At 53.4% G+C, this 15440-nt stretch overlaps 6 protein-coding genes across 6 annotated transcripts; 5 read left to right on the top strand and 1 right to left on the bottom strand.

The window, feature by feature from the left end:
* Positions 1-461: 461 nt before the first annotated feature.
* On the top strand, positions 462-2518 carry T310_4553 (ATP-binding cassette sub-family F member 2; the record flags this gene model as incomplete). Its single annotated transcript, XM_013472590.1, has 3 exons — positions 462-1133; positions 1187-2328; positions 2392-2518. 3 exons carry the CDS (start codon positions 462-464, stop codon positions 2516-2518), a joined length of 1941 nt encoding a protein of 646 aa, XP_013328044.1.
* Positions 2519-3661: 1143 nt separating this feature from the next.
* On the bottom strand, positions 3662-5232 carry T310_4554 (Proteasome regulatory particle subunit Rpt2; the record flags this gene model as incomplete). Its single annotated transcript, XM_013472591.1, has 4 exons — positions 3662-3912; positions 3968-5033; positions 5111-5176; positions 5230-5232. The coding sequence occupies 4 exons, from the start codon at positions 5230-5232 to the stop codon at positions 3662-3664; spliced, it is 1386 nt and encodes a 461-aa protein (XP_013328045.1).
* A 791-nt stretch (positions 5233-6023) lies between these two features.
* T310_4555 (Ubiquitin--protein ligase) lies at positions 6024-6884 on the top strand (the record flags this gene model as incomplete). Its single annotated transcript, XM_013472592.1, has 3 exons — positions 6024-6284; positions 6337-6641; positions 6710-6884. The coding sequence occupies 3 exons, from the start codon at positions 6024-6026 to the stop codon at positions 6882-6884; spliced, it is 741 nt and encodes a 246-aa protein (XP_013328046.1).
* A 655-nt stretch (positions 6885-7539) lies between these two features.
* On the top strand, positions 7540-8919 carry T310_4556 (Cyclin Ccl1; the record flags this gene model as incomplete). The annotated part of the gene is made up of 2 exons (XM_013472593.1): positions 7540-7881; positions 7951-8919. The coding sequence occupies 2 exons, from the start codon at positions 7540-7542 to the stop codon at positions 8917-8919; spliced, it is 1311 nt and encodes a 436-aa protein (XP_013328047.1).
* A 514-nt stretch (positions 8920-9433) lies between these two features.
* T310_4557 (WD repeat protein) lies at positions 9434-11906 on the top strand (the record flags this gene model as incomplete). The annotated part of the gene is made up of 2 exons (XM_013472594.1): positions 9434-11244; positions 11537-11906. The coding sequence occupies 2 exons, from the start codon at positions 9434-9436 to the stop codon at positions 11904-11906; spliced, it is 2181 nt and encodes a 726-aa protein (XP_013328048.1).
* Positions 11907-12344: 438 nt separating this feature from the next.
* Positions 12345-14757, top strand: T310_4558 (DUF803 domain membrane protein; the record flags this gene model as incomplete). Its single annotated transcript, XM_013472595.1, has 2 exons — positions 12345-13233; positions 13295-14757. The coding sequence occupies 2 exons, from the start codon at positions 12345-12347 to the stop codon at positions 14755-14757; spliced, it is 2352 nt and encodes a 783-aa protein (XP_013328049.1).
* Between the last annotated feature and the right edge of the window lie 683 nt (positions 14758-15440).

A 15440-nucleotide genomic window follows, 5' to 3' on the forward strand; every position in this document is an offset into this window, starting at 1 on the left:
CGTCGGTCGGCCAGTCAGCGGGCGGCAGCGGTCCACCGGCACGAAAACTCAGCAGCAAACAGTTATTAATTGCGTCTGCGCAGGACTCGTTTCGACCCTCCGCCCCCCACAACACTCGCCATCCTCTGTCTGCATCCAGCACCAGAGTCCCCTCGACTTTGTGTCGTGTCCTGTGTTGCTCGACCTCTGGAGGCCGATCTCTTGTGCTTGCTTTTGGTCTCGCTGATACCCTGTGTTTTTGTCCGCCCTCTTTTGGATTAGCGGGGCTTTTTCCGTTGTCTAGGTGCTTTTTTTTTCTGCCTTAAATTAATTCTATCGATAAGGGCGTCACCAAACCAAACCCCACTAGAACTAGCTTTTCCAACCTCTGCCCCTCCATTTTTCCTGGACCCTCGATCTCCCTCTCAGCCATCTTTTAAGCAGTTTATAGAGACTCTCTCTTTTCACGCTCCTTAGCAAAGATGGTGTCTGCGTCCAAGGCTGCTCGCCAGGCCAAGCGTGCCGCCGAGGGCGATAAGAAGAAGACCGGCGCCTCCAAGTTGGCAGCCAAGAGGGAAGCAAAGAAGGCGGCTGCCAATGGGGGGGAGACGCCAGAGACGCCAGAGACGCCAGAGACACAAGAGACGCCCGAGAAGCTGCAGGAGGCCGGTGACAATGACGGCTTGCCCACCGACGACCAGCCCGCCACGACGGCGGAGAAGATGAAGGAAGTCGACAAGCTGACCGCCCAGATGGACAAGTTCGGCCTGTCCGATCGCGTCACGACCGGTGTGCTCGCCTCCATGCCCTCGTCCCGCGATATCAAGATCACGTCGGCGTCCCTGGTCTTTCACGGCAAGGTGCTGTTCAACGACACCACCCTCGAGCTGAACTACGGCCGCCGCTATGGTCTGCTGGGTGAGAACGGCTGTGGCAAGTCGACCCTCCTCAAGGCCATCGACAAGCGCGAGTTCCCCATCCCCGAGCACATCGACATCTACCTGCTGAATGAAGGTGCCCCTCCAAGCGAGCTGGGCGCGCTGGAGTGGGTCGTGAAGGAAGCAGAGACCGAGATGGAACGGTTGGATAAGCTGGCCGAAGAGATTCTCGAGAGAGATGGACCAGAGAGCCCTCTGCTGGAAGATCTATACGAGGTAAGTTGCAAGAGACTCTGTTGTGACGGACGAGCTGCTAACATGGCTGCTAGCGCATGGAACAGATGGACCCATCGACCTTCCACACCCGTGCGGCTCAGATCTTGACGGGTCTCGGTTTCAACAAGAACACCATGTCCAAGAAGACCAAGGACATGTCCGGTGGCTGGAGAATGCGTGTCGCCCTGGGCAAGGCCCTCTTCGTCAAACCATCGCTGCTGCTGCTCGACGATCCCACCGCTCACCTGGACCTCGAGGCCTGTGTGTGGCTGGAGGAGTACCTCAAGAAATGGGACCGCACCCTGGTCCTGGTGTCTCACTCCCAGGACTTCCTGAACGGTGTCTGCACCAACATGATTGATATGCGCCAGAAGAAGCTGCTGTACTACGGTGGTAACTACGATTCGTATTACAAGACCCGCAAGGAACAGGAAACGAATCAGATGAAGGCCTACCACAAGCAGCAGGAGGAAATCGCGCACATCAAGAAGTTCATTGCCTCCGCGGGTACGTACGCCAACCTGGTCCGTCAGGCCAAGTCCCGTCAAAAGATCCTGGACAAGATGGAGGCCGAGGGATTTATCCAGCCGGTTGTCCCGGACAAGGTCTTCACATTCCGCTTTGCCAACGTCGAGAAGCTGCCGCCGCCGGTGCTGTCGTTTGACGACGTGACCTTCTCGTACTCGGGCAAGCCGGAAGACGCGTTGTACGAGCACCTGGATTTCGGTGTGGACATGGACTCTCGGACGGCCCTGGTCGGACCGAACGGTGTCGGCAAGTCGACGCTGCTCCGTCTGATGACCGGCAAGTTGAGCCCGACCAGCGGTCGGATCAGCCGGCACACCCACCTGAAGCTGGGCATGTACAGCCAGCACTCTGCGGAACAGCTGGACTTGACCAAGTCGGCGCTGGAGTTTGTGCGCGACAAGTTTGCCGACAAGAGCCAGGACTACCAGTACTGGCGTCAGCAGCTGGGTCGCTACGGTCTGACGGGTGACGCGCAGACGGCGCTGATGGGCACGCTGTCCGAGGGTCAGAAGAGCCGTATTGTGTTTGCGCTGTTGGCGATCGAAGCGCCCAACATGCTGCTTCTGGACGAGCCGACCAACGGTCTCGACATTCCGACGATCGACAGTCTGGCGGAAGCCATCAACAACTTTAACGGAGGTGTCGTGGTCGTGTCGCACGACTTCCGGTAAGCTTCATTTCATTCTCTCTCTCTCTCTCTCGACCAACCTGTTACTAACGCTTTTTTCAGACTCTTGGACAAGATCGCCAAGGACATCATGGTGTGCGAGAACAAGACCATCCGCCGGTGGGACGGCACGATAGGAGAGTACAAGAACTACCTCCGCAAGAAGATGGTCCAGTCGGGTGCAGTCTGACGAAACAAACAAAAAAAGCAATAAGGTTATAAACAAAAACGAAAACAAAAAAAAAATGTAGAAGGGGATTTCCCAGGAAAGAAACTATTGCATATACAGATTTCCTATACTAACGAAACGACCTTTTTTATCTTCTTCCCCCCCCCTTGCCTACCTTTACCTCCTATCAGTTGCCCAGGTCATGGTATTTGTGTTTTGTTTTACATTTTCCCCTTTTTATGTCATCTCATTTCATTTCTTTTTTTTTTTAACTCTCTACTAGAGTAGACCTATTACATTAACTATGTTAGCTATGGTGTGTGTTGTTTGGTAAGGAAAGAAAGGGAAAGGAGAAAAAGGAGGAGGGGAGGATTGAAAGAAAGAAAAAAAAGATTTCTTCTTCTTCCTACTTTTAATACATTAAATCAAATCAATCAATAAATCAATCAATCATGTTGACCAGTATTATTATTATCGACAACATTGGTCAACCAAGGCACCACTTATGTCATGTCCAAAAAGACTTTTGTGTCATTTTGTCCTTTGTTGATAATGAATGGAATAGAATTTTCTCTCTTTCTTGTTAGTTACCTTAGTTACCTATTAATTAATTATTCCTTATTCCTTATTTATTCTCTTCTGATTTGAGATTCTCTTTCTTGTTGGTTTGGAATCTACTCTTATTATCTATCATTTTGTCCGTCCTGATCGGGTTCACGTGAATAAACAGATAAATAATAAAATAAAATATTTAAAAAAAAGGATTAATAAATGATAAATAAAGTAATACAGTAAGTAGTAGTATAGTTACTAGTATAGTGACCATCACTATCAATCAATATCAATCGATAGGTATTGTACTGTGAACAGGTAGGGGAGGACGGAATAGATTCCCGCTTTCTTTCTTTCATTTGGTTTGGATTAATATTGATCTGATCTGATCTGATAAGATTATGATTATGAATGAGAATCATCAGATCAGATCAGGTTAGGTCAGGTGGATAGATGGAGTAATTACTTTGCTTACCTACCCATTTAATAGGTTCTTTCTTAAAACAAGAATGGATACAAATACTTTTAAAATAGAGCCACTCTATTCAGTTAGTAGGGTTGATGATAGAGTACACTAGTACATCGTCAGGTCAACGATGAACGATGAGACGACTACAGATACAACCCTTCAGGCTCGCTCTCGTTCTTCGTCTTCAGCACTCGTTCTCTCGCCGCCCGGAAATCGTCCATCTGCACCCGCATCCGCCGCTCGCGCAGTGCCATCAGACCCGCCTCCGAACAGATCGCCTTGATGTCCGCCCCCGACAGGTCGTCCTTCTGGTTGATGAACTCGTCCAGGTCCACGTCGTCGCTGAGTGACATCTTCGACGTGTGCAGCGTGAAAATCTTCTTCTTCGTGTTTTCTAGAAAAGACATGTTAGTCGCGAATCACACTGTGACTAAAAAAGATAAACTTACGATCAGGATTTTCAAAGAGAATCTTCCGGTCAATCCGTCCAGGACGGATCAGCGCCGGGTCCAGACTCTCAATCTTGTTGGTCGCCATGATAACCTTGACGTCGCCACGGTCGTCGAAACCATCCAGCTGGTTCAGAAGCTCCAACATCGTCCGCTGGATCTCTCGCTCACCACCAGATGTCGAGTCGTACCGCTTGGTTCCGATCGCGTCGATTTCGTCGATGAACACGATCGACGGTGCGTGCTCGGCGGCGACCTGGAAGATCTGCCGCACCAACCGAGGACCGTCACCCAGGTATTTCTGGATCAGCTCACTACCCACGATGCGAAGGAAGGTAGCACTCGTCTGGTTGGCCACCGCCTTGGCAAGAAGCGTCTTGCCCGTTCCCGGACTGCCGTACAGGATGACACCCTTCGGCGGTTTGATTCCCATCTCCTCGTACAACTCGGGATGCAGCAACGGCAGCTCGACCGCCTCTCGGACCTCCTGGATCTGTGACTCCAGGCCTCCGATATCCGCGTAGGACTCTGTGGGCGCCTTATCGAGCTTCATCACTGATACCAAGGGGTCTGTGTCATCGGTCAACACGCCGACCACCGACACAGACTTGTGGTGGAGAAGGACGCTGGCTCCTGGCTCCAGCAGATCCTTGTCCACGAAGGACATGATCGAGACGTAGTACTCGGGGCCCGTAGCGCTGGACACGATGGCGTGGTCATCATCGATCATTTCCTCCAGATTCCCGACGCCCATCGGGCTGCCTCTCATGTCGTCTACTCGACTCCTCTCATCCGCGTTTCTGTCCAGGGCGTCCAGCTCACCGGTCGCAGAGGGTGCCTGGCTCGCCTGAGCCTTCGCCTTCCGGATACGTTCCTGGTTCTCGACATACTCCTCCTCGAGAAGCAGATGGTCGTGGATTCGCTGCATTCGTAAATATCGTAATTTACATCGCGAATTCGGGACGATGGTAGGGAGCTTCTGTGCTGCATTGGGGCCAGCGGCCTTGCGCTTCTTGCGTCCGACACGAGTGGTCGGCTGGGGCGGCGGCTCGTACTTGGGCTTGTCCTGAAGCAGAGCGCTTCGTCAGCAACAGCGATCACCAAGAACACAAGGAGAATCGTGTTTATTTCCAAATCGCATACCTTTTTGCTCTTCTCGTCTCTTCCATCGCCCCCTCCAGCACCACCGAAACTGGATTGTTGATTACCCTGTTGTCGCAGAGCTCAGCAGGTGCACAACAAGCAGGGGCCAGAATACCTACCATGGTCGCGGGCTGAAACGATTAACAAAACACAGGCTAGGGGTTGAAACAGATGAAGTCTGTCAGGAGAGATTCCCGCCTGTCTTCGATCAGGCAAGATGCCGACAAGGCGGTGGTTGGAGCTGGGAAGAAGGTCGCGCTGGTTCAGAAGCTGTCCAGCAGCTTGTCGCCATCGCGCTGCTGACTAACGCAGCCGCCGAGCTGTGCAGCGCAAGTCACGTGAGGCGGCCGCCAGTCAGCGCGGTCCACGTCAGGAAAGCGGCAGGCACTCTCCAGCAATGACGACCCCGGCCGCCAAGGCTGCGTCACAGCAGGCTGCGCCAGCTCACCTGAGGAGTCGCCAGTCCAGCCTCCACGCCTGTCATCGCCAATGACTAACGGTTGGAAGTCCTTTCCCTCTGCAGCTCTTCGTGACTCAAATTAAATAGCCTGGGGAGCTTCTGAGCTCGAATCCCAACCACAGTCGAGCCACAGGCCGGCCTGGTTCTCTTCGTATTCTGCAGCTTTCCACATTCCACGCATATCGCTTGCCCAGATTGGCCCTGCAGGGCGTTGGAATATAATTATCTTGCTTTTGCTGCCTGACACGCTTGCTTAGCGGCCTCTACAGCCTAGAACATACGGTGCTAGCCGTCGCTTGTACATACCTCAATCGACCCCCCTCCTCCCCCACCCGATCGTCTACTCGACTTGCTCTCGATTCTGCTAAACCGCTGTTTCCGTCGTATTCTTGTACATAGATCGTTCAATCCTGACTGATTCTACGCCCACGACTCCATCGGGCAGCTGTCGTCATGGCTTCGAACCGTGCCCGCCGCATTGCCAAAGAGATTGCGGATATCCATGCGGATCCCCATTCACAAGTGACTGCCGAGCCGGTTGGCGGTGGTGATGACCTCACCCATCTGCGAGGCTCGTTTCGCGGTCCTCCTGGGACTCCCTACGAGGGTGGTACCTATTATGTTGACATCAGGATACCCAACGAATATCCTTTCCGGCCGCCCATCATGAAGTTCGAGACCAAAGTCTGGCATCCCAATGTCAGCAGCCAAACGGTCAGTGGTGGGAATCTCTCCGACTTCAGAAATGATGCTAACGGTGGCACAGGGTGCTATTTGCCTTGACACACTCTCTACGGCGTGGTCGCCTGTTCTCACGATCAAATCCGCTCTCCTCTCGTTACAGTCTCTGCTGAGCACGCCGGAGCCCAAGGACCCTCAGGATGCAGAGGTGGCCAATATGCTTCTCCGGAAGCCCAAGGAGTTCGAGCGTGTTGCCCGGGAGTGGGCCATCGTCTTCGCTGGTGCACCCAACAACCAGGTCGGGGAGGGCAGCGGTGGTGCCACTGAAGAATCTATTCGGGAGCAGGAACGCAAGGCGAAGGAAGACGAGGAGCGTGATTCTCTGGCTGCGTATGATACGCCCCAGACCCAGCCATATGCGAAGAGACTCGAATCCTGATACTGATCGTGACTCTTAGGTACGATGGATACAATAAGGATCTCGTTGACCGCTTTTGTAGTATGGGCTTCGATGTGGACCGTGTCGTGGCCGCTTTCAAGTACGTTGGAATCGACCGCATGGGAGGCCAAGATTACGAGTTGGAGGAGGCATATATGGGCGATATCACTGCCCGGCTTTTAGGAGAAGCATGATTGACGCAGTAATGACATTTGCATCGGCATCCAGATCTACGAGGCTGCTGGAAACGGGTTGAGAGTACGGTGCCTGGCGAAACATGGCTTTTTGTTTGGTTTTGTCTATATCATTTGGGGTGTCAATAGTTGGCTAGTTACAGGGCAGATGCCTTTGGGTTTCATGCATCGCGTGTGCAGCATATAAACGCAATCTTTCACTCTCCCTTTACGCCGGTCGTCTGCGACTGGAAACAACACTCTAGCCTTGAATGTAATTCGGTCTTAATTATATGTTTTTGTAAGTCGACTGTCGTAGATGCGTCGAGGGTAGAAGAGCGTGCTTGTACTCCGTAGGCTGGCAGGTGCCGGAGGCGGGCTGGACTAAGCTAAGCTCCGGGCCCGTGCCTATCGATAAGCACATTCCTTACAAAGCTCTCTCACTTTAGACAAACCCCAACTTTGGCGCCCGTGAAAGCGACCGGAAGGGCAGACGAAACCACAATGCGGCCGTCTTAAAATCCAACCTGGCAGATAAAGCATCTTCAAAGTTATGACGGTTGCCAGTTCCTCCTGGGTCAACGGCGCGAGGAGCAATCACGACGTCTTGGAGACGAACCTAGGCCGCGACTGACCTGCACGAACCAGAGAACAAAGTCCTGTGAGCACATCCACCATGATCGAGGATGAGATCTACCGGTCTTCGACGCAATACCGTCTCTGGTCCTTTACCAAGGACTCGTTGAACTCGTTGCGTGCCAACACGAACGCCCTTGCCAGCGAGCGTATCCGGGCTGCACAGAAGCGGGCACGCGAGGCCCATCGCTCCGCCACGCCGTCGACCGCCGAGAACTCGACACCAAATCCCAGCGATGTGGAAGGAAAAGCGGAAGCGGTTCTTGAGAAGGATGTCGAGTGTCTGACGCCGGAGGAAGAGGTGGAGTTTGTGAGATACTACTGCGAGCAGACCCTGGAGCTGGGTGATACGTATAAGCCGCCTTTGCCGACCATGGTGAGGGTACGTGGACGATTCTGCAGTTCTTTAACCACAGATAATCTCTTACATAACTAATCTGGCTTCTTACAGGCGACAGCTATCCAATATCTCCGTCGCTTTTACCTAACAAATTCTGTCATGACCTACCACCCCAAGTCGATCATGCCGTGTGCTCTCTTCCTTGCTACCAAGACGGATAATTACTACATGTCCCTGCGGGACTTCGCAAACGGCGTGCCAGGGATCACCAAACCAGAGGAGGTGATTGCTCCCGAATTTACGTTGACGCAAGGCCTCCGGTTCACCTTCGACGTGCGCCATCCATTTCGGGGCCTCGAAGGCGGAGTGATGGAACTGCAGGCTATTGCACAGGGCGAAGGGAAGCCAGGCCCGCATCACACGGGCCAGACGCCTGAGAGCTTAAAACAAGCATTACATTCAATACCCCCGCTCGCCTCTCAGGCGGATCGACCAGTGTCGATATCGACGCGCATTGCCAATGCGCACAGCAAGGCTCGTGAGATTCTCAAAACGGCGGCCCAGATGACGGACGCCTATTTTTTCTACACACCGTCCCAGATCTGGCTTTCCGCCCTCCTTCTTGCTGACCAACCTCTCGCCCAATTCTACATTGATATCAAAATCCCCCCGGGGGTCGAACCCACAAACGCGGATCCGACAAACCCGCTGGCATTGATCCGGATGAAACTGTTGAACACCTTGTCGGATTGTGCGAAGTTACTAGAGTCATATGCGCCGGTGTCTTCAGACCCGGAAAAGAGAAAACGTCTCAAGGGCATCGCCAAGAAGGTTTACCAGTGCCAGCAGATCGAAAAGCTGGATCCTGCTGGACCGAGCGGACAAAAGCGCGCATCTGGCAATCTTCCTGCTGCAGGAAACGAAGGTATTTCAGAAAGTGAGATGGAACGGATGGCCAAGAAACGAAAACTCGAGCGCGAGCGAAGGGAAAGAGAAGCACGGGAGCTCTTCGGTGGTGAATTGATCAACAAGCCGAATAAAGAGGCCGAAGCCAATGGCGGAGAAGGGGGAACTGAATAGGAAGTCAATCTTGGAGGGATTGGTTAATGCAGCATCTCCTGATATTGCTTGTCAATCGTGCTGTGAGGGCTTGTAGCGTCCCACAGTATACCTTTTGACTGAAATCCCGTGCTACGGGATCTGAAACGAACACTTCCTGGGAAGTTACCCAGGTATGTATACTATTATAAGTGACTTTTGGGTATTTGCGGGGCGATCGTCTGCGTCTATCTCCATAGAAACATAGCACTCTAAGAGGGGGAAAAAAAATAGACGAGACTTGTAGCGAATTCTGCAGGTATAAATGGCGATCGGCAGTGTCTATATTAGTTTCTTCAAGGCTTACTTCGCTACCTAGACCTATCAATGGAGTTTAAGCTGTTGGATGCTGAGCTGCAATGAAGTTGGGCTGTTAGCCTGTTACGGGTCTTCCGGGATGCAAACGTTGCAAACAGTCCCGCTATCTTCCTATGTCATGCAAAAGCCCAAAAGTACCCCAGAATGGAGATACTTACAACTCTCAACACACCGCAACATGGACGGGTTTGATGAAGAGGCGTTCAAGAAATTCTTCCCCACCAGTTTTGGGAAGCAGGAACGCAAAGCCAATATCAGCGCTCAGATCGACCGCACCAAGCGGGCGGAGGTGAAGGTGAAGCTGCCGGAGGAACCCCGTGGCGAGGAGGATGGCACGGATCGCGATAAGGAGGAGGATGGGGAACAGAAATTGAAGCATGAGGATGACGATCGCGATAAAGCGTCAAAGGATGAAGATAAAGATGACAATGACGACGATGACGATGATGATGATGATGATGATGATGACGACGACGACGAAGATGAGTTCCCCGTGTCGCACGAGCTCGTGCTCAAGACACACGAACGCGCCGTGACAACATTGACGGTAGACTCATCTGGAGCCCGTCTCATCTCCGGCTCGACCGACTGCACGCTCAAATTTCATGACTTTGCCTCCATGACGCCCACGACTCTCCGCGCGTTCAAATCGGTCGACCCCAGCGCGAAGAAGCAGTCCGCTGCGCAGGAGACGCAGCCGGTCCACCATGTCGAGTTCAATCCTATCTCACCCAGCCAGGTGCTCGTTGTGCCGGCGACTCCCCAGCCCAAGATTCTTGACCGCGATGGCAACGTCCTGACCGAGTTCGTCAAAGGTGACATGTACCTGCGCGACATGCACAACACCAAGGGCCATATCTCGGAGGTGACGAGTGGCGCTTGGAGTCCGACCGATTACAACATCTGCGCGACCGCCGGTACCGATAGTACGGTGCGGATATGGGACGTCAATGTGGGACGTTCCCAGAAGGAGGTCATTGTACACAAGTCCAAGGCGTCTGGGGCTGCGGGGAGAAGCAGGATGACGGCCATCGCCTGGGGGTCTCCCAAGCAAGGAGGGCCCAATGTGCTGGTCGCAGCGGCCCTTGATGGCAGTCTTATCATGTGGAGCGGCAATGGACCCTTTACGAGACCGACTGCTGAGATCCGAGACGCCCATACGCGGGATACATGGACGAGCGGGATGGATATCAGCGCTGATGGTAGATTGGTTGTGACCAAGGGGGGCGATGATACTATCAAGCTCTGGGATACGAGAAAGTTCAAACAACCCATCACGACGGTGCAACACACTTCCTCCTCGAGCCACTACCCGACCTCCAACATCAAATTCTCGCCTACATCTGCCAACATACTCACCGGCTCCGAGACGGGTCATCTTCATATCCTGAACCCGGCGACATTAAAACCGGAACTCGTCACCCCCATCACGCCAGGCTCTCCTGTCATCACCGTCCTGTGGCACGAAAAGTTGAATCAGATCCTGACGGGCTCTGCCAACGCGCAGACCCACGTGCTCTACAACCCCAACATGTCCACCAAGGGCGCTGCCTTGGTCATGTCCAAGGCTCCCAAGCGCCGGCATGTCGATGATGACCCGAATCTTACGACCGATCTCTCGGAGGGATTCTCAGGCGACTCCATCGTCATCGGTCCCAACGGTGTTCCGCAGCCGGCGGCAGCCAGCTGGTCTGCACGACATCCTACCGTCGGACTTACGGTGTCGGGTCGTTCTCGAGACCCTCGTCGCCCACATCTGCCGGCGCAGACGCCATTTGCCAAGTCTACGCCTGATGAGCGACATATTCGTGAGAACATCCCGCTGAGTTCAATGCGGGACGAAGATCCTCGCGAGGCGTTGCTCAAATACGCCGAGAAGGCGGAGAAGGAACCTATCTTCACCAAGGCGTGGCAGATGACCCAACCGAAGCCTATTTATGCGGAGATCAGCGATGACGAGGAGGGTCCGGATAAGAAGAAGGTGAAACGGTGATGGCTTGTTCTCTACTGGCATGTGGGCATATATACTTCTATTTCTTGGTAATGGTAACTTGGTCGTTGGGTGGTTTACACTGGCGTTGGTGGCTGCTTGTTCGTATTGTATCATACCTTAGTCTTTTTTACATTGTTGTTTGACTTCTTCTAGAACGGCAGAAGGGTTAGATACCAGAAGATTCCGCTATATGGCTCAAGAAATGAATAATAGATACCCAGGCCTAATGTCTCCATCTCTCCCCACCTCAGCATCCGTAATATGAACCGTATGACCGTGTCGATGTAGATCAGTAGGCATGGTGACGTCCGCGCTGCAGCAAGACAGCACGCGCGACCAGTCGCTGCGGCCGACTTTAAGGCTGTGGAGCATGACCCAAGCCGCCCTGCGCCCGCTATGGCCTCCCGAAGTTCGAACCGACGCTACCTACGATCTAGCAAGTAGCAGCGATCCCAGCGCCTGCTCATTAGTCGCTTTAGCTGGCAGCCTTAGCGTCTTCGCAAATTGGAGAGCCGCCGGCGGCTTTTCTCAGCGACAGGCCAGGTTGCGCAAGTCGCTTGCTCGCGGCGTCCGCTCGTGTGGCCTACTACCCCCTCTCCGACTTGCATTCCGCGCTTTGCACAGTCTCACTTTCATTACCAGACACGCACGCCTCTAAAAAAAAAATAGAGAGGCCTCTTTCCTGCGATTGCTTCCACGTTATTCCGGTCGTTGTGCTGGACAAGAGTCGTCAGACGGAGACTCCTGACGGGAAGCTCCAGCAGGGAAGTTCGCTCTCCCAGCGAAGCGTCAGAGCGAAACCGAAAGGACAGAGAAGAAGCACGTTCGAATGAAGATTGAGGCCATGATGCGGCCGACAACGATACTATCGGGATTGGAACCGTCACGTCTTTAAGTAGACCCGCAGAATACGAGGGGCAGTGGACGTTGGACATCGGGACGTGAGGCAGAGGATCGATCGATCGAGCAGAAGTCATCGTCAACCCTGCTGTCATCCATCCCCGCCGACATCGACGCTGTCGTCGAGAACAAATAAATGGAGAGCACTCCGGATCCTTCGGCAGCAAGACTGCTTGCGACGCTGGTGTCGTCGGTAATGTCCGAGCCGACCGCTGCATCCTTTCTTCCGACTACCTACGAGCTTCTCGCCTCGGTTATACGGGCCCAGGATGGAGAGGATGGTGGTGGAAGGGATGGATCCAGTCAGAGATGGTCGTCCTTCATCGGCATTGTCACCGCCATCTGTGGGAACATCCTGATCTCGTTTGCACTCAACATCCAACGCTACGCGCATATCCGGATTGAACGGGAAGCCGAAGGCGAAAGAGTCCGCTTAGGACTGAGGAGGCGACGTACCTCCAGCACGTATGGTTCCGTCAGTGCCCCGGACAGAGATGATGCGACGGGGGAGAGAGGACGGCCAGGACTCAATGGATCGCTCCGTTCTCGAAGCACCCGCATCTTATACGGCGATGAGGACGAAGAGTCCCTCGAGCACGACCGCCTGCAGGAGTCCTTTCTTTCTGACCGGACTATGAAATCCGGGCGGAGAGGCCTGGTTCCGGTGGATCGCACAAGCTACTTGCGCTCCCCATACTGGTGGTTGGGGTTAGTCCTGATGACGCTCGGGGAGGCTGGCAACTTTCTCGCCTATGGATTCGCCCCGGCATCGATTGTGTCTCCGCTGGGCGTTGTCGCGCTGATCTCGAACTGCGTGATTGCGCCCTTTATGCTGAAGGAGGAATTCCGCAAACGCGATTTCTGGGGTGTGCTGATCGCGATTGCAGGCGCGGTGGTGGTGGTGTTGAGTGCAAAGACCTCCGAGACCAAACTCGGACCGCACGATATCTGGGTCATGATCACTCGGTGGGAGTTTGAACTGTATCTGGGACTTACCGCCGTATTGATTGTGACGCTCATGTCCCTCAGTCGGAAGTATGGTGGTCGTACAATCTTGATTGATCTTGGCTTGGTTGGGCTATTTGGTATGTGAACCGATCGTACTTGGCATTTGCATTTGCATTGTCCTGACGGTGTTTTCTCCAGGCAGTTACACTGCTTTATCTACCAAAGGTGTTGCTTCTCTGCTCTCGTTCACCTTATGGCATGTCATTACGTTTCCCATCACGTATCTTCTGGTCGCCATCCTCGTCGTGACTGCCCTGATGCAGATCCGCTATGTTAACCGTGCCCTGCAGCGCTTTGACTCCACTCAGGTGATTCCTACACAGTTTGTCCTATTCACTCTGTCTGTGATTATTGGCAGTGCGATTCTTTATCGCGATTTCGAATCCACAACGGCTTCCCAGGCGGGCAAGTTCGTTGGAGGTTGTTTCATGACTTTCCTCGGCGTCTATCTGATTACCAGCGGTCGAGACCGCGGCGAGGACGAATATTCCGAAGAAGGAGACGAAGAAGAAGCTATGGGCTTGCTGCAAGGAGAACCATATGAAGACAGTGTGGACGTGTCCCCCTCAGGCCCGGATCGGCGGATAGACAAGTCAGGGCGGACTACAACTGGACAGCAGGATCTGTCTCGTTCTCCTCGTGGATCGCTCCTGAGTGTGGATGACCACGAAGATGCCCTACGTACCCCGCGGGGCGTTCTTTCACCGGCCCCGTCTTCTCGCGAAGGTTCGTTGTCAGACGGTTCTCTTTCGCCGTCTTACCGGGACCCGGCTTCTTCCCCTCCTCGTCCTGCATCTCTTACAGAAAATCCTTGGGCTGCCTCTCCTGAACGGACTATCAAAGCATCGATGTCAAACCAGGCGGTCTACGAGACTGTGCCCTCTACTCCTTCAGACCAGTCCAGTCATGAACCCCAGCCACCACACCTCCTTTTCCGATTCCCAGCCGCACCCACCTCGGACGAGCCGGCTCCTGCAACAAATGGTGAAGAACAGGGCGATGCGGACGTTTCGATTCAGCCGACAGCGGATCCCAGAACTCCTGAGCGGCGACAACACGGAACTCCCCACACGCCGCAGTCGAGCTCACGGAATTCCCTGACATTACGGTTTACGCCCGCTCCTCTGCTCCCTCCTATCTCTTCTACCCTCAACGCTGTGGTGGCCGAGTCCCTGAGACGTGGCGAAGGTAGTCCGGGACGACATCGGCGAGTCAAGTCCTTGGCGCGGAGGAGAAAGAGCATCGTTCCAGCCATTGGCGGGGATTCGCACCATGATGGAGATGGCGAGGCCGGGGAGACCGAGTATGAGACCGAAGTGAGTGCCGACGACGGTCAATATCACAGTTCTGGTGCCGTTACATCTACGCCTGGTGCGTCCCGGAAGAATTCATCGGGGGAGGTTCCAACGAGAGCGAATATAGAGGCGGAGACAGCCGCAAACAAGGATGGCGGGAGTGGCGCGATGACGCGGGTGCGGAGTCTCAGTGACTCGTGGAGCGGAGGGTTATCTTGGTTGGGAGGGACACTTCGCCGGTCAGGCACAAGCCGACGACGAACAATCCTCCAAAAATCAGTCCGGCGCAGAGAACAGAGACAGTGACGGTGACGGGGACGGAGAGGAACAAACATAGGCAGTGGAGCCATAGAGGTAGCCATGACGTGTGACTGTGAGGCTCTTTTCTTTGCTCATCTTCGTATACTTATTTATCCTATATTCATTTACCTCTCCTAGCTACTAGCTACATATTGATATCATTTCTTGCATCGGTAGGTAGGTTGGTAGGTAGCGGATCGGTAAGGCTGTCTGTATGTATATGTCCATCTGGAGGGTTGAGAAATGTTTACGATTGCAACATACACAGATATATCCATAACACAGCATGGCATAGCATAGCATAGCATAATTGTGATAATTAATTATATTTGAATTAATTATATTTGATACTAGTGCGGTTACAGGTAGTATTTTGTGTTTGCTTTCTAGTGTTGTCCTCAAGACATAATTGCGGAGGAAGGCGGGCAAGGTGCCTCCGCGGTACGCTAGCCCTATGCTTAGGTCTAGGCTGGGCGCTGACAAGCCATGCTGCGAGATGTATATTCCATTTAAGCCCACATGTCTACTACCTACCTAGGTCCCTATGTATTGAGGTAACATAAATGAACGGATGAAGGAAGGGCACATGACTGATTGCATAAGGTTGTTATGCAGGGATTAGTTTGGCGTCGTGCATGGCATGTACGGAGTAGTTAGATAACCTTAATTTATACTAAGTTTTTCCACCA

Source organism: Rasamsonia emersonii, assembly GCF_000968595.1.
Source record: "Rasamsonia emersonii CBS 393.64 chromosome Unknown ctg1118621760130, whole genome shotgun sequence".
Classification (NCBI taxonomy): Eukaryota; Fungi; Ascomycota; class Eurotiomycetes; order Eurotiales; family Trichocomaceae; genus Rasamsonia; species Rasamsonia emersonii.